At 35.1% G+C, this 25567-nt stretch overlaps 5 protein-coding genes across 9 annotated transcripts in view; 1 reads left to right on the top strand and 4 right to left on the bottom strand.

Annotated features, from left to right (window-relative positions):
- Positions 1 to 1432: 1432 nt before the first annotated feature.
- On the bottom strand, positions 1433 to 11973 carry LOC145724695 (uncharacterized). Of its 2 annotated transcripts, none has more exons than XM_081973086.1 (5): positions 11760 to 11973; positions 9594 to 9711; positions 9266 to 9536; positions 5005 to 5899; positions 1433 to 2431 (listed from the first exon to the last, which is right to left on the bottom strand). In XM_081973086.1, the coding sequence occupies exons 1-5, from the start codon at positions 11820 to 11822 to the stop codon at positions 1811 to 1813; spliced, it is 1968 nt and encodes a 655-aa protein (XP_081829212.1). In that variant the 5' UTR covers positions 11823 to 11973; the 3' UTR covers positions 1433 to 1810. The 2 variants fall into 2 exon arrangements, with proteins under 2 accessions (XP_081829212.1, XP_081829213.1); XM_081973087.1 differs by lacking the exon at positions 11760 to 11973 and adding an exon at positions 10911 to 11429.
- A 104-nt stretch (positions 11974 to 12077) lies between these two features.
- On the bottom strand, positions 12078 to 13265 carry LOC145724705 (uncharacterized). Its single transcript, XM_081973102.1, has 3 exons — positions 12858 to 13265; positions 12351 to 12803; positions 12078 to 12291 (listed from the first exon to the last, which is right to left on the bottom strand). The coding sequence occupies exons 1-3, from the start codon at positions 13146 to 13148 to the stop codon at positions 12181 to 12183; spliced, it is 855 nt and encodes a 284-aa protein (XP_081829228.1). The 5' UTR covers positions 13149 to 13265; the 3' UTR covers positions 12078 to 12180.
- Positions 13266 to 13337: 72 nt separating this feature from the next.
- LOC145724701 (angio-associated migratory cell protein) lies at positions 13338 to 14650 on the top strand. Its single transcript, XM_081973098.1, has one exon. It carries the CDS (start codon positions 13472 to 13474, stop codon positions 14594 to 14596), a length of 1125 nt encoding a protein of 374 aa, XP_081829224.1. The 5' UTR covers positions 13338 to 13471; the 3' UTR covers positions 14597 to 14650.
- Positions 14651 to 14707: 57 nt separating this feature from the next.
- On the bottom strand, positions 14708 to 17501 carry LOC145724699 (uncharacterized). 2 transcript variants are annotated; one of them, XM_081973095.1, is made up of 6 exons: positions 16959 to 17501; positions 16834 to 16904; positions 16229 to 16742; positions 15998 to 16173; positions 15739 to 15940; positions 14708 to 15311 (listed from the first exon to the last, which is right to left on the bottom strand). In XM_081973095.1, the coding sequence occupies exons 1-6, from the start codon at positions 17335 to 17337 to the stop codon at positions 14968 to 14970; spliced, it is 1686 nt and encodes a 561-aa protein (XP_081829221.1). In that variant the 5' UTR covers positions 17338 to 17501; the 3' UTR covers positions 14708 to 14967. The 2 variants fall into 2 exon arrangements, with proteins under 2 accessions (XP_081829221.1, XP_081829222.1); XM_081973096.1 differs by having other exon boundaries at positions 14708 to 15296; positions 16959 to 17498.
- Positions 17502 to 18733: 1232 nt separating this feature from the next.
- dlp (glypican dally-like) overlaps positions 18734 to 25567 on the bottom strand; it is a 39255-nt gene continuing 32421 nt past the window's right edge. For all 3 annotated transcript variants that reach the window (XM_081973088.1, XM_081973089.1, XM_081973090.1), the window contains 4 exons: positions 23477 to 23719; positions 23062 to 23370; positions 22657 to 23003; positions 18734 to 20077 (listed from right to left, as the gene is read on the bottom strand). In XM_081973088.1, coding sequence (XP_081829214.1) covers positions 19538 to 20077; positions 22657 to 23003; positions 23062 to 23370; positions 23477 to 23719 — 1439 coding nt within the window. In that variant the 3' untranslated portion in view covers positions 18734 to 19537. The remainder of the gene's footprint in view (positions 20078 to 22656; positions 23004 to 23061; positions 23371 to 23476; positions 23720 to 25567) is intronic.

Here is a 25567-nt window from a genome sequence, read left to right as displayed (position 1 = left end):
CTTTAATTGGTGTACAACTGAATTTTCTGGACTGGACAACAAGTCTAGAAGTAAATTAAATTTTCGGACTATTTTATTTCTAAAAATTAGTTCTCAAGGCGTATTATTGTAGCATTTGGTACCAACATTTTTTACTTTTATTACTGAAGAAACTTGACTTTTGGAAATAGTCTTAAACTCGATTTTTCAGTCTTAAAAAGCACTAAAAACAGTCTGAATTTCTTAGAGATGCTACAATTTATTGCACCTATGAGTGTAGAAGTCAATTTAATAGTGAAGAAGCTTGAAATAACATTTTCAAGATTATGGTCAGTGGACAAACTGGCTTTTAGGCCTGATAAGTCAAAAACTTTGTAAAGATGAATGTAAAAATTGTTTTTTAAGTTTGCTATGTCAATAACTTGGTGAAGATAGTCTTGAAACTCGATTTTCCAAGCGAAAGCAGTTTTGAAGCACTAAAAATAGTCCAGAATTCGAAGAAAATGAAAAGCAAAGTAAAAAGCATGAAAAGTTTGTTTTCAAGACAATTTTCATGAATCTAATGTTAATGTGCTGCATCTAAGACTATTTTCAAGACGAAAATATTGAAATTTGTCTTCAAATTATGAAAACTTACTTCAAATGCAAATTTTAAGCTTCTGATGTCACTTTTCATTAGTTCAGTCACATTTTGGGGTTCAAGTCAATTTTTAAGGTTTAAATGTATGAATTTGTAGTAACGAGTTCTTGAAAAAGTAGTTTTTATGTCTACAAGCACGTCAATTTTTAGTATTAAAGTCTCTCGATTTGCATGAAAACTGGTTACAAACACAATTTTTAAGATTCTGAAATTTGTATCTTTTCTAATTTAATTTTCAAAAGTCTTTTAGTTTGTCTGGAAACTATGAAAACTGGCTACAATAATATTTTTTTAAACTTCTTAAGTGAATTTTCCGTTTCCAAGACAATTTTTAAGTTGGGTTGGGTTAGTTTTGGGTCTTTGACCGTAATAACGTGTAATAAAGTGCTTGTTCCAAATTTGATCAATATTGCTCCAATGGTCTGACAGTTATGACAAAAAAAAAACGATTTTTTAAACAGAAATTTGAAGGACTGTATTTTCCTTAGGAAGCACTTTTCAGGAAAATGACATAATGAATGTCAACTTATTTTTTAATTGGCTATGAATTGGTGAATTATTGACATTTAAAACTGGACCACCCTGTATAATACTAAGCTGTTGTTCACAGACTATTTTGCTATGAAAATTGCACGTTGGGAGGGTATTCTTGAAACGAGGGAAGGGAATTATCAAGAGAAAGACCTGTAGAATGTGACAGGCCCGCCATTGTCAGCTTCTTCTGTCACATTCTATCAACACTTCACTTGAGAATTCCGTTCCCTGCTTTCAAGAATAGGCCCCCAGGACAGTCTGAACATAAAATGACGATAATTAACAGTGGATATTTACTTTATTATATTCATTGAATACAAATCAAAGCTCCAGTACCTATTTGTAACACAGTGTATAGGCAAAAAGCGTAGCTTATTTATATAATAAATACTTTTCTTCTCTTAACATAGGCCGCATTCATTTTGACGCACTATATGGAGCGTGCAAATTTAAGAAACCTGTCAAATTCCGTCATCGTGACGTCAAACTCGCTCTGCATGGAGCGTCAAAACAAACGGGGTCTTAAAATACCATATTTATGTAACATCGAATAGACAATCGCATGTTGCCCAACACAACCTCTCTGTATAAAGGCACCAACACCACAACTATACGTTTCACATATGCAGTAAGCACTTCGATAAGGCCGTAATGGAATCACAAGGCACATTTAAGCACATAGCAGACATGGCTGGCCATTTTGGCCCACCAACTATCACAGAAACAATATTTTTTCAAAACGCTATTCGTGACGCATTGACTGTAATCTTTGTATTTATTCAATCGGCTCATGCTTCCCAATAAGGTAAACTGGCCGTCTCTCCACCTCGCGGTAGCTTCAAACATGGCGTTCGGATAAGTTTGCACTAACATCAAAAACGTTCGTCCTCCAGCACTCTCGGTCATTCCAACCGATTCAATTGATCGTAACGAGTATTCGGCGCACTTGTAGCCTTCATCCTCATCCTGAATCAACTGGTTCAATTCACCAATGACAAACGATGCCACCTTAACTACTTGGGGATCGGTGACGGAGATGGTAGTGTATCCACCGCAAGTGCACCAATGTTGCTCGATGCCGGCGTCTTCGCAGCTACGATTAAACGACACCAGCTCGAATAACGAATGACAGTTGGGACATCCACGACTAGGCTGAATGGAATAGGTTGGGTCGGTTAGCCACAAAATATGCTGCAACGTCATGTAGAAGTCGTACGGAGTAGTCAGACGATGTTGAGCGTTCAACTTGAAGTTTTTCACCAAATCTGAGTAGGTATCCTAGAAGAATTCAAAACAAAACGTACAATTGATGTATTTGAATTCTGGTTGTAAAGTGCAGGTGGTTAATAAACAGTTTACAGGACGTATATGGGTGGATAAAGACGACCATACCATTAGATTTACAGTGTCTTAAGTTGCTGCTTAATGGTCCTGCTAATCTTCCACATTTTTTGACTATCGCACAATAAGCACACTCTGCAAATCCTGTTAAAAGTGGTCCATAATAGAATATTGAGGAAGCTTGATATAGATAACAGCTATATAATATTTGGATTCTTTTGGACAGACTACATTAAAGCTTTTGATAACGTAAGACACAGCATACTCATCGAAACATTATAGTAAAGAGAAGGATAGACTTCAAAGACACAAGAATAATTTCAAACCAGTACCTGTCAAAAAGCAGTATTACATAAGACATAACATAAGAAGAAATAGAAATACAAAGATGAGATATACTGAGATACGCGACGACACAGTTATTTCAGCTAGAACTAATGAAGATCTACAAAAGAACTATTGAAGTAAGAGAATACAATTAACCTAAATACAACCATTATTGAAAATAATGATACCTCTCAAGAACCAGAAGCACATTTGTAAGAATGAAGAGATTTTTCTTAGACCTTCAGATACGACTGGTGAGATGCTATACAGGTGTGGTAAATCCAAAACCGACCTTAGGAAAATCGTGTAACGGACAGAGAAACGTACATTATTGCATGCGCGGGACTAAGACAGAAAACGAAAAAAATATCAAGTAGGCCATATTTTCAGCGCGCCGTTGCCAAACGCCAAGTTATTTTGTCGACGGTATTTGAGTGATACTTGGCGTTTGGCAACAGCGCGCTGAAAATATGGCCTACTTGATATTTTTTTCGTTTTCTGTCTTAGTCCCGCGCATGCAATAATATACGTTTCTCTGTCCGTTACGCGGTTTTCCTATGTTCGGTTTTGGATTTACCACACCTGTATGTGCTATCTGTACAGGGTGCTGCATTTTCGATGGTTTTACGGGGTACAGAGAAAACGGTAATAGATAGAAAAAAAGTAGCATACGTGTTCCGATCTCATTTTCTGAGCTGAGATGACTGGCGAAGAGTGGGCTGCGCAAACTTCTTTTGTTTCAAAGATACGGGGGGCTTTAAAAAATTGGTAATTTTGGAACCTCCTCTGTATTTCATTTGCTATTTAAGTTATCAAAAAAGGAAAAACGGTTTCCGGTAGAAGTTTTGACGTAGAATCTAATGGCGTAGTCAGTTTTTTTCTATTACGTTTAGTTTCTGACATATGACACTAAATTATATTTTTTTAAATGGAACACCCTATATATTTTTAGTTCATTTAATTCTGATGATTTTTACTTTTTCAACGGTGTATTAAAACATATAAGTTTGTAAACGTTAATCTTGGTAATTAGAAAAAAAGCGCTTCCTTAACAAAAAAGTGCTAAATAATATGTATAAAAATACCCATATTCGAAACAAAATTTGGCTATGTTCATATTAACATGTCGTTTATAAACAGTTTTTTCAACTTCCACCTTAAAAATTGTAGAAAATAGAAATGGCCACTTTTCTTATTAAAGTGACGGTAGAACTGTTTGTAACTTAGATTTTTAATAAGATTTATTAAAAATATTTAATTTTCTGATGGGTTAGTTTATATGATTTCCGATTTTGTTTGGTATTTTAGATATTGGCCTTTTTTTAGCTTAGCAAAGGTCTTTTTTTAAAATAACAGGATTAACCTCTACAAACTTATATGTTGTAATACACCGTTGAATAGGTAAAAATCAACAGAATTAAATGTCCTAAAAATATATAGGATGTTCCATTTAAACAAATGTAACTTACTGTCATATGTCAGAAACTAAATGGAATAGAAAAAAACTGACTACACCATTGGATTCTACATGAAAACTTCTACCGGGAACCGTTCTTCCTTTTTTGATAACTTTAAGAGGAACTGAAATACAGAAGAGAAGAAGAAGTAAGTAAGAAGTTTGCGCCGCCCACTTTTCGCCAGTCATCTCAGCTCAGAAAAAGAGATCAGAACACGTATGCTACTTTTTTTCTATCTATTACCGTTTTCTCTGTACCCCGTAGAACCATCGAAAATGCAGCACCCTGTACTATACTGTGGGATGGAGGCATGTACTCTGAAGGGAATTAACATGGATAATGTGGATATGCCGGCGAATACTGAGGATTTCCTGGGTGGAGAGAATATCCAATATGGAAGTGATGAGACATATGCATAAGAAGAGAGAAATAATTCCAACCATACAGAGACAAAGTTGGAAATATAGGACTTGCCATAAGGGGAGAGAAATATCGAATATTACAAGCCATTAAGGAGGGAAGAATCCAAAAGTCTCAAAAGTAAAGATCGTCCTAATGAATGTCAACCTTTGACACTTAAAAGAAGTTGGAAATTTGAGTCTTGAAATACGAAAATAGAAAATATCAGTGACGAAATAAGAGTTTTCATATCAAAAAAGTAATCTTTTCACGCCATTCAAGACATTAATGCACATACAACCAATTATAACTAACAAACTTCCTCACCTGAAATAACTTGGGAAATCGCACGTAAATAAATGGAAGACGTTCTTCAAGCCATCCAGAATAAGTGAATCGTATATCACCAAATCGGAAACCGTGATCGCTAAACACCACAAAAATGGAATTATCCATGGCCTGGGTGACTGTAGAACTGGTCAAAAAATTCAACACCAATTCCTCCATGGCACTTGGTTCGTTTACGCTGTCGTGACTGAAACTGTTCAGCCAATAGAAAGCAAATATTGGTTCCTCGTTGAAATTCTGCAGAAAGCTTTTAGCGGCGTTGAACATTCTGGAAGTCGTAGTTTCAGGGCCTGAGCACACCGTCATGGTCGATTTAATTTTTTTAGAAAGTTTGTAAGCGGCCAGGAAATACGGTCTTAGATACACGTCGGTGGGCGGTTCAAAAAACCCTTCTTTCGATAGAGTAAAAGTGTTTATAGATGGTTCATCCTCCCCATACGCTGTTATGTACCCTCTGTTCGCAAATTCTTTCCAAATCAAGTTGCAACGGTCGAAGGTTTCATTCATTAGACAATTTGGTTCAAGGGTGGAGTAACTGCGCCCCGTAAATATTGCCATTAAATTCGGGAAAGTGTTGTCTTCGATTTTGTTGTAGCCTCTGAAGCTTATAAATTGGCCTTCTAGAAGCGCGTGCACTTTTGGCATTGTGCGCTGTATGTTCAAATTGGACATACTGTCCATACCCAACATGATTATTCGCCATTTGATCGGGTTTTGATCAAGATAATTAGCAGTTTTTGAGACGTAAGTCTTAGGCTTTATAGCAGTGTGGACGTTTTCGTACACTTTCCAAAAAAAGTGATTTCTGCATACTACTTTAATATGTGGAAGCTCAATTTCCACTTCGTTGTCAAAGTAGACACAAGCTGAATAGCTGTAACAAAAATATTAGTAAGTTACTAATTAATGTAAATCTTATCAATTCAATAATGATCAATTTTACATTAAAATGTCGTTTTACTCCTAGATGCTGTTATGATTCACACTGGATGACCTTCCTTGTCATGACGTGGAGAGAAATGGGTTGGATTTATTAATTTGCATTATAATGTCCACCTCACTTTCCTGAACGGATTCCTGACTGCCGTCCCGGTTCTCTCCAACAGTACAAGAAGGCCCGTTTGTTTTGAACATTTTTACCTCACAAAAAAAATCACTCCTAGTGTCGAACCACAAAATAAAATAACAAATGAATTTAGAATTTAAATTCAGCAAAACAAGAAATACCATACAGGGATGCCAAAACGTTGTGTTATTAGGACAACGAATAAACCTAAACTAACCTATTATATAATTACCTTCTCTCACAAAATACAAAACTAAAAATTACTGCTACAATACTGTTATCTATGAGTTCGAAAGATTCTTACTTCTAAAAAGAAATTACTTTACTTACAGTCTGTTACTGTTCTTTTAATATCACCGCACGTCACGCCCTCTCTCCCCGCACTATAGAATAATTCTTTATCTGCTGTGATGCCAAAGGGTTTATCTCAAACCCGAGACGGTCTCGAAGAACGTGGAAACCTCTGGCTTTTTACAATCTTCTTCCCCTGCTGCAGCAGGACGTCTTCCAAAGATAATGTTAGCTCTTCCTGGTGAGATTTGTGGATTTAATGTCACACGCCTCGACCAATTCGCTTGATCTCCTCAAGGGATGTAGCCTAATTAACACGCTCGGTGTAGACCTCTCGAATTCCAGCGGAATACTCAAATCAATTCGAGGCTTATTATTTCTAATCTTCTTTCTTTACTTGACTTCCAAAAAACCGCCAGTCAATCATTCAAAATTGATTAATTCCCCAAAAACAAAAACCGCTCAACAATTAACTACCTACAAACTATCTATTTTTTAACATCCCTGTAAAAAAAATACCAGCAGTGATTTGTGTGATAAAAAGATATCAATATCTTTTCAATGCCAAAGGTAGTTTTAAAAAATAAAACACTATTTGATTGCCCAATGCTGACGTCAATAAACCATATGAATCAAGTCATCATATATGGAGACATACTTAGTATCAATAATTGTAGGGCTTCTATAGGGCTATGTTGAGGCAATTTCTATTGAAATAATTTAACGAATCCCAATAAGTCAGTTGAAAACAATAAATGGGTAAACAAACCCGAAAGGAAACGGAAAATTCACTTAAGAAGTTTAAAAAATATTATTCTAGCCAGTTTTCATAGTTTCCAGACAAACTAAAAGACTTTACTTTTGAAAATTGAATTAGAAAAGATAAAAATTTCAGAAGCTTAAAAATTGTGTTTGTAACCAGTTTTCATGCAAATCGAGAGACTTTAATACTAAAAATTGACTTGTAGACATAAAAACTACTTTTTCAAGAATTTGTTACTACAAATTCATACATTTAAACCTTAAAAATTGACTTGAACCCCAAAATGTGACTGAACTAATGAAAAGTGACATCAGAAGCTTAAAATTTGCATTTGAAGTAAGTTTTCATAATTTGAAGGCAAATTTCAATATTTTCGTCTTGAAAATAGTCTTAGATGCAGGACTAACATTAGATTTATGAAAATTGTCTTGAAAACGAACTTTTCGTGCTTTTTACTTTGCTTTTCATTTTCTTCGAATTCTGGACTATTTTTAGTGCTTCAAAACTGCTTTCAGCTTGGAAAATCGAGTTTCAAGACTATCTTCACCAAGTTATTGACATAGCAAACTTAAAAAACAATTTTTACATTCTTCATAGACTTAAAATGGCATTCCAAGCTTTGTCACTATTAAATCGACTTCTAGACACCTCAGTGCTAAAAATTCGGGTATTTCTTAATATACTAGACTGTTTTTAGTGTTTTAAGGCTGTTTCCAGTGCCTCAAATTGAGTTCAAAATTATCTTTACAAAGTTTTTGACTTATCAGGCCTAAAAGTGTGTGTCCACTGACCATAGTCTTGAAAATGTTATTTCAAGCTTTTTCACTATTAAATTGACTTCTACACTCATAGGTGCAATAAATTGTAGCATCTCTAAGAAATTCAGACTGTTTTTAATGCTTTTTAAGACTGAAAAATCGAGTTTAAGACTATTTCCAAAAGTCAAGTTTCTTCAGTAATAAAAGTAAAAAATGTTGGTACCAAATGCTACAATAATACTCTTGAGAACTAATTTTTAGAAATAAAATAGTCCGAAAATTTAATTTACTTCTAGACTTGTTGTCCAGTCCAGAAAATTCAGTTGTACACCAATTAAAGCCTTGAAAATATACTTTTGGACTCTCTTTAGTCCTAGTAAGGTCCGTTCTAGCATTAAAAGTCAACTTTTATACTCTTTTTAGTAGTAAAAAATGAGTTTCATGCAAAATACAATCTTTGTCTTGATTTCCGGACTTTTTTTAGTTCTTGAATGCCAGTTTCAGACACTCAACCAGGATGGCAGTCTGAGAAAGCGAATCATAAGACCATTCCTAGTAGTAAAAAAGTTTTTAGACTATTCAGTACAAATTTGACAACTCACTCCGCGAGAACAGTAAACAGTTTGATGGCTGCTGAACTATAATTATTGCAACCACTGTTAATTAATATAGAACGCTACGTTAGGCTGTTTTGAATATAGTTAAACAATTATTGTTTTGCTTACTAATTGTAATTATGGAATGTTAAAAGATCTATAAACTATGATTGTCCTTAATTACCCTGATTATTTATATAACATTAAGATATATGTTTAGCTGAAGACTAAACATATACCCTGACAAGTGCCAGTATATAAATAAAAAATATTAAATAAAAACGAAAAAGTTAATAAAATCATGTGGAAGCAATCATTTTTGTGATTCACTTGTCAATACAACAGGTGCAAAAAAAGCAAATTAATTTTAGTATTAGCCATAAGAAATTTTGAATTTTAAGTAAATTCAATTATTACTAATACTAAAATTAAATTATTATTTTTTTATAAACTTCTTAGGTCATAAACATTGATTCTATTCTTATTATGTACTAATATTAATACTATTACTACAATTAAATTTTTGTTTTATAAACTAGGCTTAACACTTTCTAGAAGTTAAGGACAGAAAGACTTTATGTCAGATTTATTTTTCATTGATTGATTTATAGTGCCGTAACTGATATATTGAAAATTTTATTTTTCAATAAAACTGATAAATATTAAATTAGAAAAAAATCATGAATATAATTATCACAAGAAGAAATGACGTAAAAAATGCTTGTTTTCTGCTGGAGCATTTCAAAGTTGATTAAAAATGTCTTACCTGAGTTTAAAGTCTCCATTGTCCCTCAATATATAAGAGTAGCAGCAGGTCAAACCGAAACTGTTATAGAGATGTATCACAGATTGATTAATTTTCAGTTTTGAGTCGACGCTCGTTTGCTCTATGTAGGTGAGTAAAGGTTTGTCGGAACATTCTATCAACTCCTCCTTCCAAACGTACGGTAATACGTCCTCGTTGAACGGATTTAACTTGGGTATTTTGCAAAATGTTGTGTTTATAAGGTATTCCACAGGTTTGGCCGGGACATTTTCTAAAATCGGACAATCCAATATTAAAAAACACTCCAAAATATAGTCAAATTGCTTACTGGAAAAACGCTCGGACTTGTACTGGTCAGACTTTAAGTTGTTATTACAAATAAATAACGTTGAAAATATCATTATCAAAAGTATCACAGTTCGCGTTTTTCTACTCATTTGTTGTACCTGAAATACAAAAAAATCGATTGGACTTTGTCACCTCGATATAGTATTCCCCCGGAGGCTTAAATGGTAAATATGAATTAAATGGGATTGGTTATGGGGCGTCATGTATTAACAGCAGCATAGGATCACTAATCAGAGAACCAACAAAAAGTAATTCCCAGGATTCAGGTTTGAAAAAAAAATGTTTATCAATTCAAATGCTAAAGAAGTTAGATAATATACAGGTTGGGCTAAAAAGTGGTTGTTCCTCCAAAAACTACACATAGACATAATTCCTACTAAATGATAATTTCGGGTGTCCAAGTGAACCATGAACATTGATGATGGCAGTATTTTTATGTTAAATAACGTAAACCATATACTGTTTTTCAAACACCCCGTAAACCCCAACTTTTCTCCCCATAGTAGACCTGCTTATCCTGGACACACTGTAGATGGTTTTATATCGAAACACATATCTCTGAAGAATATTTGTTGTTGCACCATCTGCGCTTCAGCCAACCTCCATGTTGTTCAGATTTTTTAGTCTTATTTTGCTCATCCTATTAAACAAATACACATATCTAAATATTCACAGTTTAGAAGCACTAGAAAAACAAATATTACAAGCTATTTGTTATTTTAAGTGATTTTCTATGTAAACGCGTTATTTTTTTTGATGAACCTAAAATAACATGTGAAGATTACATTATGATATTTTTTAGTTGCCATTTTAAATCGATATGTACCGGGTGGCTAACTAAGAATGTGAAGTACTGTATTTGAGAAACTATCCTACATAAAACTAACTGAAGAGCAAGAGAAACACATGAATCAGTGATAACAACGGATTTTGGTTCAGCAACCCTCGTAACTCATTTTTCGATTTTGCTACTACAGTGTCGATAATTCTTGTCGAAATTTTCAATGTTTGGAAGGCTGTAGCAGGTGTATGTTAGGGTAACACAGTGTCCTAACATACACATTTAAGTTCTATATTATGAGCGCATTTTCAAAATTTTAAATTTCAATGTAACGATGCTCTGCCGAAAACGATAAAATTTAGAGAAACTTTTTAAAACACAAATTCGACTTTTGGACAAACACGGACTTTGCTGTTTACAATTTATTCCAAATAACGTGTACGTGCATAGTTAATGATTAGTAAATTCTACGTCACATACGAGTTTATTAAAAAAAAAAGCATTGACATAACATACCTTAAGAAACATACTATTTAACTTTTTCTGAACGCCCATCCTTGAATTCTATATTCGCCATAAATGGCTTGTTTAATTAGCGGGATGGTGTTATTAGACGAATTAAATTCATTTTGCTAATCACTTATTAAACGGAAAAGCGTCGGTTAACCTATATGTAAATACTTTTACACCATAAACCACAACAGTATCGACCATGTTCGCTTGAACAAGCGAAGTTAAGGCACCAAATATTCACAACCGATTTTGCATTGCCTTTAAATAGAACACTGCCCTAACCTTTTTTACTTCTTGTGCGCACTTGTATCGATTCTAAAATTGCTGCCGATCTAGGCGGGTTTCGAATAAACAAACCAGCAAATTCCTTCAATTTTTTGCACTGTTAGTGTATTTCACAGGGAACCACGTTTCACCGATCTCACAGAAACCGGAGCTATTTAGAAACTGTTTTAAATATTGTAATCCGACAACATATTTTTTTTTTTTAAATGTGCGTGTTTCTTATTTAACTTTTTCTACGTCTGACAAATAACGTCATCATTATTTGACAAAATCGATTAAATAAGATATTTCCTAATAGTATTTTTTAGTTTTTATTTCCTACATCCTAGGAAATGTGATCATTTCCCCATAGGATTTACTCTTCTACACATGGGGAGATAAGAGTATCATTTCCTGCTTGTAATATAATATACTATTTACAAATAACTCCTATTAAACATATAAGCCTATGCTAAACTGGAAAAACTCATCATTTCATTAATTTTAAAGCCCTCACTTTGAAAAGATACTAAAGATCATGGATAAAAATCACACTTAATACAATACTTTAAACTTAAACTTTTTTACCTGCTTGCAGTAGTATAAGGCAATATTAATACCGTATCGTTTTCCGATCATACACCACTTCATTTGTCAGGTTCCCTATAATAGTAGGTACTTATTATAATTGCTTCAATTAAGCCATAATAATACACGTTGTCAATACAACTGACAACTGTTGGTGCCAGCTAAAAACACCAACCAATGACCATGAAAACAACAATGCTTTAGGGGATTTCCTAATTTGCTGACCTGTAAAAATTGTCATTCTGCATGTTGGCTTGCAAGAATTTCTAATGGTTTAAATTATGGAAAAAGTAATGAAATGAATTTATAAAAAATCCATTTTCTGCTTATAAAGCCCTGTTCTATTCATTACATAAGGTTAATCACCTTTCTTCAACTCCACTGCATATAAATAACTAAGTATTCAATAATTAACAATGATTCATAAAATATCAATATACTCAGCCAAACCAGCAGAAATGTGTGATGCTTCATCTTCTGGGATTTCAATATCTCCTAAACCCCTCACATCCATACTTAAATTCTTTGTAAGCTAAAAAATATAGTCTTATATACAAATCTCTACATACAACATTGTACCATATTACCCACCTGCCTTACTGAACACAAATCTTTTGCACCATTGTTCAAAACTTCAGAAAGATTACAATCAAAATCAAATGTTTTTATACTTTTTGAATCTTCATTTACCACTATGGAGAAAACACTGTGTTTAAACGATCTCAAAGATTTGTCAATTCTCAAAACCATTTGTTTCAACTGGTCAACATTGGGCAACTCTGCTTTTGGCTGTGACTGATTAAATAACTTTTGCTCTCTATTATTCTTAACTTTATTGAGATACTGTGTAAATTGGTCACTTAAGTCTGATTGTTCAGCTAATTGGTCAGTGGCAACACAGTATGGAAAAAAGTTAACATTAAAACTTTGAAGTTCTTGAATTTCATCTAGTGTAACTGGTTCTACAGAGGTTTCACTAAAGTTACTTGTTTTTGTCCTTTGTAGCAAATCAATGTACTTGAACAACCTGTATATAATTAAAATCTAAAATGGTCTGTAGATTAATGGTTATTTTAATAAAGTGTGAAATTTAGGTACCTGTTCAGGGAACTCTAGTTGACCATCAACAAACTTCATACTTTGGTTCTCATAACAAAATCCATGGTCATCCAGAGCTTTGGCTATAACATTTTTTATATCTTTTTGCCTTTGATTAAATGAAAGGTACCCGTACAGTTCAAAATTTAGTTTGCTTAAAGCCCAAGACAACATAAAAACTCTGTTGGATGCACTGAAGACTTGGAACAGTTCCTCTTCGTCCATCAGCTCCACTGAAGGATAGTTGTATTCTTTTACAAAGGACGTAATAAACAAAAGTTGGTCACGCATATCCAGTAATATTGTACAGTCGATTATCTTAATAATTTATCAAAGAGAGTTAAAATTTGATTTGTTTTGTTGTTTGAAATTTGTATGTAACTGTAACAGTAACAACCACTTAGTTAGGTTAGGTTAGTTTCATAATTTTACAAATGAAAAAGAAGAATGTGTCACTTAACACTTTACTTTATTTGAGGTTATGTCAACTCAAGTTTGATAGGTTAGGTTATGTGAAACTTAAATCAACACAATTTTTGGTTTTTCTACTCCAATTGAATTGAATACAAAGCATGGTGACTGCAATTACAAAGTATCATCTTTAAAAGCAAGACATGGACACAGACGATCACCTTCCTGAAGACTTGGAAGATATTGAGGTTATCTATTCAGATGGTGAAGATGAAGGACCTCAAGATTTGGAGGAGTTTTCTACAGATCAGGTTGCTATAGAGGCCGAAGTAGTAGACGTATCAAGCTTTACGTTCACTCAACATACTAAATCAGTGTTCAATGGTGTAGTAAGTAAAGATGGCCATATAGCAGTAACTGGTGGTGAAGATGATGTTGCTTATGTATGGAGTACTGGTAGTGGAGAAGTACTGTTTGAGTGCACTGGTCATAAAGATTCAGTTACTGAGGTGGGATTCAACCACAATGACCAATATATTGCTACAGGAGATATGGGTGGGTTGATACAAGTGTGGTCAAGTAAAGACAAAAAGCTTGTATGGTGTTTTGAGGGTGATGATATGGAATGGCTGTTATGGCATCCCACAGTTAATGTATTGTTTTGCGGTTGTCAGTCTGGTGATATATATGTGTGGCAGATACCATCAGGCAACTGCAAAGTTCTACCTTCACCTTCAAATATTTCAACCACTTGTGCTAAAGTTCACCCAAATGGAAAACAGTTACTAGCTGGGTATCAGGATGGAATGCTGCGCTTGTGGGACATTAAAGAAGCTTCTGCTATATGGACCAACACTGAATCAACTACCATCACAGCAATTGACCTATCTGGAGATGGATCCTTAGCAGTTATTGCTCCAAAAGCTCAGATAGTTAAAATCACTGATGGAAAAACCATTGGGGCTGTGCTTCTGGATGGTGAGACTGAAATTGAAGCTGCATTGTTTAACAATGAACTGGGAGTGATAGTCACAGGATCATTATCAGGTCAGTTGTGTGTATGGCAGTTGGGAAAGTTTGTTCTAAGACACCAAGCAAGGATTGAATGTGCAGTGACTTTACTTAAAAGTGGACCAGATCACCGGGTTTTTATAGGGGCTACAGATGGAGCTGTATATGTGTGTGACATCAAGGGAGGGACTTTACTGGATGTTCTCTCTGGGCACAAGTCAGATATTTTTAGTGTTTCAGTGTTTGCTGATGGTGGCAGGATTTTAACCACATCAGATGATGGTACTGCCAAGATATTTGATGTTAAATCAAATTAAATTTTATGAATTTTACTTTTACACTTTGTGAAGTAATAAATGGGTTAATAATTAGGTTTTTTTTATATAAAGATTTCCTCAGAAAAGAGTTTTAAAAAAATATGGAGAATATATATTTTCTTCAGGAATGTTTATTTCACTTCTTTTAAACTATTTCTTACTCTCTATTCTGTTGTAGGCTATACATTGAGATTCTGTAAAACATACAATTACATGACTAATGAGTATCATAAAGCTAATGACGTTTTTAATTTGCAGGTTTATTCATTTTCTACTCCTAAATGAACATTTGCTATTTTCTTTTAACTATAAAACTTTTGACTTTTATAAACTTTCAGTTTGAAAGTAATTAAAAACTACTGTTATTCACTCTAAATCACAACTTTGGCCATATCTTCAGAAATACCATACAAACCCAACACAGGGTAAAATCCAGCATTGCTGGGAGGTTCACTAAACACCTCCAGTTGGGCGGTGTTACTTTGGCAGATTATTGGAACAGACGGTGGTCCAGTTGGCTGAGGGGCGGCCAACACCGTTCCAGGCGGATTTCGATTTGGTTTGCCGGTGGGTGGAATATCCTGCTTGGAGCGGCAGTTGACGCTCGTATTAATGCCGTGTCGCCGTTTCATGTGTTTGTTGTAGTTTGGCCAATTTGTAAAATGGTGTTGACATTCTGTACACGAGTATGGACGCTCGCCTGTTTTCGTAACAACTTTTTTAAATTAAAAATGTGTGAATTTTAAAAAGCCAGTTAGTCGCAATATTTATGAATAACTTACACACAAATAAATTAAGTATGATTACAACAGGTGTGGTAAATCCAAAACCGACCATAGGAAAACCGTGTAACTGACAGAGAAACATAGATAATTGCATGCGCGGGACAAAGACAGAAAAGGAAAAAAATATCAAGTAGGCCATATTTTTAGCGCGCTGTTGCCAAACGCCGTAAGTATTCAATACCCTCGACAAACTTACTTACGGCGTTTGGCAACAGCGCGCTGAAAATATGGCCTACTTGATATTTTTTTCCTTTTCTGTCTTTGTCCCGCGCATGCAATTATCTACTTTTCTCTGTCAGTTACACGGTTTCCTATGGTCGGTTTTGGATTTACCACACCTGTATATTATACTCTTACCAGTATGCTGCCTTCTGTGTGTGGTCAATACACCTTTAAACCTAAAACACTTTCCACAAAACTCGCAACTAAATGGCATAGCGCCAGTGTGAATTCTGTGGTGCTCCTTCAAAGTGCCCCGTTCTCTAAATCTCCTTCCGCATATATCGCATTGATAAGGTTTCAGTCCGGAATGAATTGAGCCGTGTTTTCTCAGCCGAATCTAAACATATTCAACATTAATTCTTAGCATTTATTACTAGTTCTGGTATAGTCTTACAAGTGATTTGAAGGATTTATTGCAAACTGTGCAATGGAAGGGCCTGGCGGAATTGTGAGTCAACAAATGATTATCCAGATTGCCTTTTTGAACAAAACTCTTCCCACACTGATCACAAGTGTACTCTTTAATACCCAAGTGAATTCTTTTGTGTGCCATTAGGTTTGGTTTAGTGCCTGAAATTTGCAACTCACAATTGTCAATTATTACTTTATTTGGTTACTAACTCACCGAATTTCTTTGAACAGTGATTGCAAGGAAAGCAATTTTTAACGTCGCTAGGTAAATGTGATCTAGTGTGCAAGTTTAACAATGACTGAACGCGAAAACGTTTATCGCAAATATTACAGTGATATGGATACTCTTCATTGTGTGTAATTTGGTGATCTTCCACTTCTTTGCTGGTTGAATACCACTTGTAACAAATGTTACAGCAGTATTTTAAAAATGGTCGGTGGTGTTTGACGTGACTAACAAAACTGACATATTTTGAGTAGACCTTTGGGCAATCTAGGCAAAGATATCTGACTGAACTAATATTGTGACTAGTTGATATGTGTTCGCGTAATTCGTCGATTTCAAAGTAAATTGCACTGCATTCTGAACAAGTCCAAGGATATGAGTTCCAGCCCCCCACTCCTGGTTTCGGTACCACAGTGCCGTCAGGGTTGACATAGTCTATTTCTTGGAAAGTTTCTGCATCCTCAGGTTTCTTTTTTTTAGTGGTAATGGAATGTCCTCTTATCTGCATGCATAAGTCAATAAACAGTCTTTTTTGCCACAGCCAGTTAAAATTATACAAAAATGTATGATTAACTTAAAATTACAATCATTACCTTTTTAGGAGAGAGACTTTTTCTGGAACCTTCTTCTAGTTTTATATTGAATTTTTTTTCAGGTGATAAACCTAAAATATTCATCAAATTACATTTATCTTTAGTACATACTCAACTAAACTAACCTTCTGTATTGCCTAGTACTTCAGATTCCTGACCCAAAACTTCACAACCAACACTGAGATTACCATTTTCTACTACAACTGCTGGAGCAACATCAGGATTGTCTCTACTCAACACCACATTATCAGCACTACATAAACCTTCCAAAATGTTATTGCAAACTTCAGTTAGTAGGATTTGTGCTTGGTCGACTTGTTCCTTAAACCTCCACAAACGCTGCACAAAGTCGTAGCAATTCTCGCACACGGCGCTCGGTAACTTATCGTCTGCGCTTAATTTAAGTTGAAAAAAGTAGTCGATTAAGGAGAGAAACTGGGTGTTTTCTAGAATATCAATGTTGACCTGGTAGGGCTCCGCGCAAAGACGACACCGATTGTCCATTTTTATTGTGAATTAAGCTCAACAAATTTTGATGAGTTAGAATCACCAAATTTATTAAAACTAATTGAAAAATTAGGAAAAACACATAGAACTTGCATTGTTTACAGTTTAAAACATTTTGTTTGAATATTGTTATTTAAGATCAAAATAAACAAAATTTGACAGTGACATTAATGCTTTGAAATTTCACTTACGTCATACGATTTTCAAATCTTCTTTTTTAAATATAAAGTTATTAATCACGTGGCAAGTAAAGGAGCTACTGCATCTACAACCACGTGATTGTCAACTATTTGCTGCAACTTTGTCATACTTGAGCAGGAACACAAAACACCTGTTGCATGTTTTGCTGTCGTGGCCAGAAATGACGTTTCCGTAACCTTAGTGTGTTTATGTGGATTTTCCTGAAGATTATTTAGATAATTTTACCTTTTGCTGGTGAAGTGCCAGAAGGAAGTGGTTGTTTAAGTTTCCTAGGCGTCCCGGTAAGTATGACGATGTTAATTTTAGTCAGTTGACATGTCCTAAACATTAAGGGTGTCTCATATTTCACTATTGCTAGTGTAAAATAAGTTGAAGCCTATGGCCCCTTTTTTCTCTCGACCAGCTGTAGGTCTTTGAACTGTGTGTAGAAAGTTGTATTTACAGCTAAAATTTAGGCTTGTGCTTGGAACTGCATTTTGTTAATTACAAAATTTGTCTGCCTTAGAATTAATAAAAAATAGGGTAAGTTTTCAAAATTAGACAGTTATTATCCTCCCAAAACAGGTTACAAACCTAAATGACCTAAGTAAGACCAAATCATGGTTAGTGGTTACCTTATTCTAAGGTAAAGGGCAAACACATTTTTCTTTCATTTAGCTCTATAGTATTACTTAATTTGGATTCTTCTGCAAGTCCTAACAAATAGCTGCACTTGCTTTTTAGTGTTTGATGTCTGGGTTTATAGATGGCTTTAAGTTAGGAGATTTTGGCTATTATAAACCTTGAGTAAATATTGCTATTTGACTCTCACTTTAGAGTAATGAATCAAGACCAATTCCTATTATTAACAATAAGGATTTTGATAAACTTTTATTTCCTGCAAAATTGAGACACCTTTGTAATACTATTGTCTTGATTTTTTATAAAGCAGAATTTGTTTTATTTTCAGACAAAATGCCGAAAGCACTGAAAGGCGGAAAACCAAAAATCACCTCAAAAGAGAAACAAAAACTGAAGAAAGAATACCAGGAGACGCAAAAACAGTTGAAAACAATAGTGTTGCCCTGTCTGGGAGTAGTTTTTGTGTTTATCGTCTTGTACGTGTACCTAAAAACGAGACCCGGACGAAGCGCCTTTGACTGACAAATCTAGCTAGTAAATTCCATTAAATATAAACAAAAAAAACACACAATTATTACTAAATGTTTTTATTTTGTACAAAATAAATAAATAGTTTATTAAAACCATCTTGCTTGTTTTTACCACCTTTTTTAGTATTTAAAGCCAGTTTTAAGTAAAATGACAAAAAAGTACAGTTATTAGGGTCTTACAAAACATATACACAAGATTCCTAGGTGAAAATCTACAGTACGACCACCTTTCATTTGATTAACGCATTTATACAAAAATTTATTATAGTATGTAGCTTTTTGGACCCCCAATTTTATCCTTCCTTATATACACTAGCCCTTGTCAAGAAGGAAAACCTAATGATTTCTCAGACACTCAACCGTTCCCTCTCTGATTGTTCAGGTGGGCGAACTGTAATTTCAGGTCATCATTATTATTTGTTAGTAGTCTTCTATTATCACTGCCATCACACACACGTTTCTCCATATAAAGGATCAACTGACATGCCACTGGGCCTAATATCTCTCCAATTTAGCCTAAATGTAACTAAGGTTTAACAAAAGTAGTTTACAGAAAGTTCACTCTAGTTTGTATTATGTAAAGTTGTCACAATAGTTTTATACTGTAGCGTTTTTTACATAAACTAAACTAGAGTGTGATAAAGCTCTGTCAACACCTTAAAGGAAGATTACGTCTCGTTTCGACCGCGTCATCACCAAAAATGCTTTGGCTAAGTACACTTACACACTCTAAGGTCCCTAAGTGGCGATTCGAGCGACATTAGACCGAGTCCGTCATCGCGCTCACATCCATACTAAACGACTATTTACCGTATTTACACGTAAATATTAATTACACACGAATATCACAGCAAGTCCTTAATGGCACCGCCGAACCAAACCATCACGATCGGCAACAAATACTGGACGAGCGCCCTCGTCAGCGACATGCCACCCTTCGACCTGGAGGCGCCCGACGTGTTCATCACCATCACCACCTCCGGCACCGAACTGCTGCCGATCGGGGGCTGCGTGGACGGTTCCGCCGGTTCCGGATGGAAGACGATGTCCTTGTCTGGTTCACGGTTCTCGCCGTCGTCGTCATCTTCATCGTCGCCGGAACCAGATCCACTGGTTTCGAACCCTTCTTCCGTGTCGTCGACGATTTCCACGTCTTCGCCTTGGTAAGCTTTGCGCAATTTATCGGTGAGCATGGTGAATTCGTGGGACACCTGGCTGAGGAATGAGTTGGGCGTTGGGGCAGGTTCTATCGGTTGCTTAGCATAGGCCGATATATCGGTACCGTTCCAGCACTCCCCTTCCGCACTAGGATCTGATGAAATTGTAACGTTGTTGCAGTAATGATAAGGCAGCTGCATCCAGAAGTTTTTAGTCGTTTTGACTCGCTGAAAGGAAAGAATTAAGTTATTTGCATGGATCGTTACATTATTAATAGGTCAGCGCGTGAGTATTTATTCAACGGTCTAAAGGAATTTTGAACAAGTGACTCTTCTTAAAGTTAAAATAGCCATTCTTGCTGCTACGTGACTATTTTTATCAAGAGATTACTTGATTGCTTTTAACTACCAAATTCACCTACAAAGGTTACTATTTCTATTTCTGTTGTAAATTATATACAGGGTGTCCGTTTTACGAGCTCTTCTTCTTCCTCTCAGCCTGTATTTATCCACTCCTGGATGTAGTATATCTAGCAGTCCGTGTCCAATTCCTGCAACATTCTGGATATCATCTCTGGGACCTACTAATGCTCCGTTTGGTCTCTCTCCTCCTCTCTCTCTCCGTTGGTTCTTCTACCAATTTCCTCGTTGCGAATTCTATCCCTTAGAGTGATTCCTATCATAGCCCTCTCCATTGCTCATTGGGTGGTTTGCAGTTTATTGGCAAATTTGCGGGTAATTGCCATTGTTTCTAGTCCATATGTGAAAACGGGCATCAAACACTCTCCTTTTCAAATTTATAAGAAATTCACTAGTTTTAAGAATAAATCCTACCCTGCCAAAGGCTGCCCAGGAGAGGCCTATTCTTGTGATTTCAGAAGATTGATTTTCTTTGCCAAGTTGCATTTTGTGACCTAGGTAAACATATTCCGAGATAACCTCCAGGGGTTGGTCGTTAACGGTCACCTGCAGGGGAACTATGCAAGGGAATAGAAAAGAAATTTCTTTCTTCATCTCCCTTTGACTTCCATGTCCTACTATAAGTCTTCTTTGTTTCTATTTCTATCAAGTTACATAGTACCCCTACTGGACGACAATAACCTTCCAGAGTCATAGTCAATAAGTTCCAGAAGGACAACAACCAGCGCAAAATTACTTTCTGGTACTTCATCGAAATTTAACAGAGTTTGGAGCATTTTCTAAGCCTAGAAGACATGTTAATAGGCAAAATGTTAATAAAGCGGACATTTTACTGTGAGTAAATTGTTAACACGCAGGTTGTCGTCTTTCTACACCATTTACATATGTAATTTAGAAAGCGTTAGTTGCATTTTAGAAACCATGTGATGGATTTTAGAAATATCACTTGTATTTCGGAAAAGGTACATTCAATATTAGAACAATAACTTTGATTTTAGAAATTGCAAATTGTATTTTAGAATAGTTTCTTGAATTTCAGAAAAGATCAGTTGGATTTTTGACACGCTATATAAGTTGTATATCAGAAATCTTCATACTAACATCTGTGAAAGGTAATTGTGCTATCGTTGTTACAAAGTTATTAAAAGTTTTAGCAAATGAAGATATGCCAGTTTGGATGTAAATTTTATATTCATTGACAAAGTTATTCTTGTTGGTGTTTTGTAACTCGTAATTGTTACTACATATAGAACAATTCGCTGATATTAAATTAAAAAAATGGACTAATAAACACACCGAAACATAATAAAATTCTGAAATTGAAATAACTTTTTTCAAAATACACGTAACAAATTCTGAAATTAAAATAACTATTCTAATATCCAACAGACGTTTTCTGAAATACAAGAGACTAAATACAATTTGCAATTTCTAAAATCAAAGTGATATTTTCTAAACTACCTGTGTAAATGGTGTAGATACCGCTGTAGGTATGTTTCTGAAGTACTTTGTACATTTCTATGCTATGCGTAATACATTTCTAGCATATCTCGTTTTTCTTCACTTGAAAAGGGCATTTTAATAATAATATTACACCGAATTAGTAAATGTGACGTCAAGTGACATCCAGTCGGAGTTTCAGTCAAAATCAAAACGTCGGATTCCAAATTTGACTCCACCATCTTAGTAGAGGAGAAAAAGTGGCTATATGTCAGTCATTTTCATTTATCTCTTCAAGTCCAAAAAAAACGTTTTTCCAAAATTTCGCTTTTTTCCAGATAATTCCGAAAGTAGTCGGAATTTTGTAATTTTTAAAACGACATCTTACAAAACTCGAAAATGCCCTAATTTGACCGACTTTGTATCTCTCTTCACATAACCGAAATCCTCATGGTTGAGCTCGTAAAACGGACACCCTGTGGAATGTTTGACAGAAATAAAAATTGATTTTTCTATTGGTTTACAATTGTCAGTATGAAAGCACATAAGAAAGAAGTTGAAACATGTCAACATTGCCATCATATGTTAAAGAACTGTTCAGGCATATAAAACGCGTTTTTTTTTTCCAGTCATTCAATAACGAGAATGCGGGAGATTCTTCCCACAAAACCGAGATACCTCGGTTAACTAATGAATAAGCTCGATTGACAAATGGCGCTGTTAAAAAGCGCGAAACTAAACAAACACTGTCTCTGTTTACGCGCGGAACCGAACCAGATGTGAACGCGCGCCTCTTCTGCGCTCACCCGTCATATTAATAAACTTCGCTCCGGTAAACTGTGAGCAAACAAATCGATCCCTACCCGAGCCGTATAAAGGATTTCTTGACACGACTCGGGATATATCCAGATCTTAAAAATTTGGAAACTGGTTCAACAAATACTTACATTTTGAATGTCCTCAATAACTTTCTCCAGACCGGGAGTGGCATCCTCCCTCTGCTGCTGGCCTTTTTTCTGCTTTTTGTCTTTGTTGCCTTTTCCGTGATTGAATTTATAGTTCTGTTGAGGTATCTCACCGTTCGTAGTGTCTTCAGACGAAACGTTGTCCTCCACCTCTCTTACTGATCGTTTCAGTCCTAGCGTGCCGCATTTTATTTGGATTTTCTGCGATACGTCTGGGCCGACTTCCTGGAAATTCATAATGGCTTCGGAGATTTTGATGTTTAACGGTTCCACTACGGCGGCAACGTTGTAGGGTCCCATCAAGCGATCGCCCACTTTATCAATAGCACCTAGAGATTGAAACTTAATTGTCAAATACGTTGGGCAACAATAAGAGTATCTACAAACCTATAAAATTATCCCAGGCTTCGTTCAGTTGTACGTGTTGGCGTAAGCATAAATTCAGAGTGTCTGTGCAGTACGGTGAGCAAGCTGTCTTCTCGTACCTACAAATACCGCACATTTGCATTCGTACAAGTTGCTGCAAGCATTCGTCTTCCATTCGGACGCTGGGAACTCCTCTTAGCAGTTCCACTCCTTTCATCAGCGATTTGTAGAAGGTCCGAGTAGCTACGAAGGCACGTTTCAGTTGCAACGTCAGCTTGTGGGGCACATCGCCAAACGGTCTCATTTCCAACATGTGGTTGCTGACGCAAACTATAAAAACACGTATTTAATTAATGGAAATATGCAACATAAAATACAATTCTTCAGGCATGCAACCAGATTTGTGGACAAATTATTAGTAAACAGTAATAATTACCCATGTAAGTTTCGTCGAAACTGTATTGCTGATTAATGACGGTGAACATTCGCTGGTACAGGATGCCAAAGAAATTGTCCATAGTTTCGGACAATCGCACGGTCCCTTTTTTGTAGTACGTCTCCAGCTCGTTGAAAAAGTCGCTAAACACGTCCGCATTCTGTAGGTAAATTTTGCCGTACGTCCTCTCGAACATTTCGTGAAATTCTTGTTTCGAATTCTCCATCATGTTTCGGAATATATCTAAAAAAATTCAGTGTTACAGGTAGAAAAGCTAAAGTTGATTCCTAGTAAATATACAGGGTAGTCCAGTTTTAGATGTCAATAATTCACCAATCCATAGCCAATTAAAAAATAAGTTGACATTCATTATGTCATTTTCCTGAAAAGTGCTTCCTAAGGAAAATACAGTCCTTCAAATTTCTGTTTAAAAAATCGTTTTTTTGTCATAACTGTCAGACCGTTGGAGCAATATTGATCAAATTTGGAACAAGCACTTTATTACAAGTTATTACGGTCAAAGACCCAAAACTAACCCAACCCAACTTAAAAATTGTCTTGGAAACGGAAAATTCACTTAAGAAGTTTAAAAAATATTATTGTAGCCAGTTTTCATAGTTTCCAGACAAACTAAAAGACTTTAATTTTGAAAATTGACTTTTCATGCAAATCGAGAGACTTTAATACTGAAAATTGACTTGTAGACATAAAAACTACTTTTTCAAGAACTTGTTACTACAAATTCATACATTTAAACCTTAAAAATTGACTTGAACCCCAAAATGTGACTGAACTAATGAAAAGTGACATCAGAAGCTTAAAATTTGCATTTGAAGTAAGTTTTCATAATTTGAAGACAAATTTCAATATTCTAGTCTTGAAAATAGTCTTAGATGCAGGACATTGACATTATTTCATGAAAATTGTCTTGAAAACTAACTTTTCGTGCTTTTTACTTTGCTTTTCATTTTCTTCGAATTCTGGACTAATTTTAGTGCTTTAAAACTGCTTTCAGCTTGGAAAATCGAGTTTCAAGACTATCTTCACCAAGTTATTGACATAGCAAACTTAAAAAACAATTTTTACATTCTTCATAGACTTAAAATGGCATTCCAAGCTTTGTCACTATTATAGCGACTTCTAGACACCTCAGTGCTAAAAATTCGGGTATTTCTTAATAAACTAGAATCGTTTTTAGTGTTTTAAGGCTGTTTTCAGTGCCTCAAATCGAGTTTCAAGACTATCTTTACAAAGTGTTTGACTTATCAGGCCTAAAAGCCAGTGTGTTCACTGACCATAATCTTGAAAATGTTATTTCAAGCTTCTTCACTATTAAATTGACTTCTACACTCATAGGTGCAATAAATTGTAGCATCTCTAAGAAATTCAGACTGTTTTTAGTGCTTTTTAAGACTGAAAAATCGAGTTTAAGACTATTTCCAAAAGTCAAGTTTCTTCAGTAATAAAAGTAAAAAATGTTGGTACCAAATGCTACAATAATAGTCTTGAGAACTAATTTTTAGAAATAAAATAGTCCGAAAATTTAATTTACTTCTAGACTTGTTGTCCAGTCCAGAAAATTGAGTTGTACACCAATTAAAGTCTTGAAAAGGTACTTTTGGACTCTCTTTAGTCCTAGTAAGGTCCGTTCTAGCATTAAAAGTCTACTTTTATACTATTTTTAGTAGTAAAAAATGAGTTTCATGCACAATACAATCTTTGTCTTGATTTCCGGACTTTTTTTAGTTCTTGAATGCCAGTTTCAGACACTCAACCAGGATAGCAGTCTGAGAAAGCGAATCATAAGACCATTCCTAGTAGTAAAAAAGTTTTTAGACTATTCAGTACAAATTTGGACTTTCACAAGTCTTGAATGTTCAGTTTTAAACTATAAAACGATTTTTTAAATTGAAATTTGGAGGACTGTATCTTCCTTAGGAAACGTTTTTCAGAAAAATGACATAATGCAAGTCAACTTATTTTTTGATTAGCTATCAAATGGTGAATTATTGACACTTGGAACCACCCTGTAGATAGAAAGAATGCTTAGAGTCAAATAATATTGTTTGGTCTACTATTAAATGATCAACA

This window comes from Ips typographus, linkage group LG2 (assembly GCF_016097725.1).
Source record: "Ips typographus isolate SLU linkage group LG2, UJ_Ityp_2.0, whole genome shotgun sequence".
In the NCBI taxonomy this organism is placed as follows: Eukaryota; Metazoa; Arthropoda; class Insecta; order Coleoptera; family Curculionidae; genus Ips; species Ips typographus.
The sequence above is the reverse complement of the archived record's forward strand: the minus strand, read 5'-3'. Positions and strand labels throughout refer to the sequence as shown.

Excerpts from the sequence above, each read along its gene's own strand:
- LOC145724695 (XM_081973086.1), bottom strand. The coding sequence starts at position 11,822 with ATGAAGTGGTGTATGATCGGAAAACGATACGGTATTAATATTGCCTTA. Across the intron at positions 9,712-11,759 it reads CCTTATACTACTGCAAGCAG|GTACAACAAATGAGTAGAAA; the intron begins GTAAAAAAGTTT and ends TTTGTATTTCAG. Across the intron at positions 2,432-5,004 it reads GATTTCCCAAGTTATTTCAG|GATACCTACTCAGATTTGGT; the intron begins GTGAGGAAGTTT and ends GAATTCTTCTAG.
- LOC145724705 (XM_081973102.1), bottom strand. The coding sequence starts at position 13,148 with ATGCGTGACCAACTTTTGTTTATTACGTCCTTTGTAAAAGAATACAAC. Across the intron at positions 12,804-12,857 it reads AACTAGAGTTCCCTGAACAG|ATTTTAATTATATACAGGTT; the intron begins GTACCTAAATTT and ends AGACCATTTTAG. Across the intron at positions 12,292-12,350 it reads ATTTGTGTTCAGTAAGGCAG|CTTACAAAGAATTTAAGTAT; the intron begins GTGGGTAATATG and ends TATATTTTTTAG.
- LOC145724701 (XM_081973098.1), top strand. The coding sequence starts at position 13,472 with ATGGACACAGACGATCACCTTCCTGAAGACTTGGAAGATATTGAGGTT.
- LOC145724699 (XM_081973095.1), bottom strand. The coding sequence starts at position 17,337 with ATGGACAATCGGTGTCGTCTTTGCGCGGAGCCCTACCAGGTCAACATT. Across the intron at positions 16,174-16,228 it reads TCACTGTTCAAAGAAATTCG|GCACTAAACCAAACCTAATG; the intron begins GTGAGTTAGTAA and ends TGCAAATTTCAG. Across the intron at positions 15,312-15,738 it reads ACACAGAAGGCAGCATACTG|TTGTTACGAAAACAGGCGAG; the intron begins GTAAGAGTATAA and ends AATTTAAAAAAG.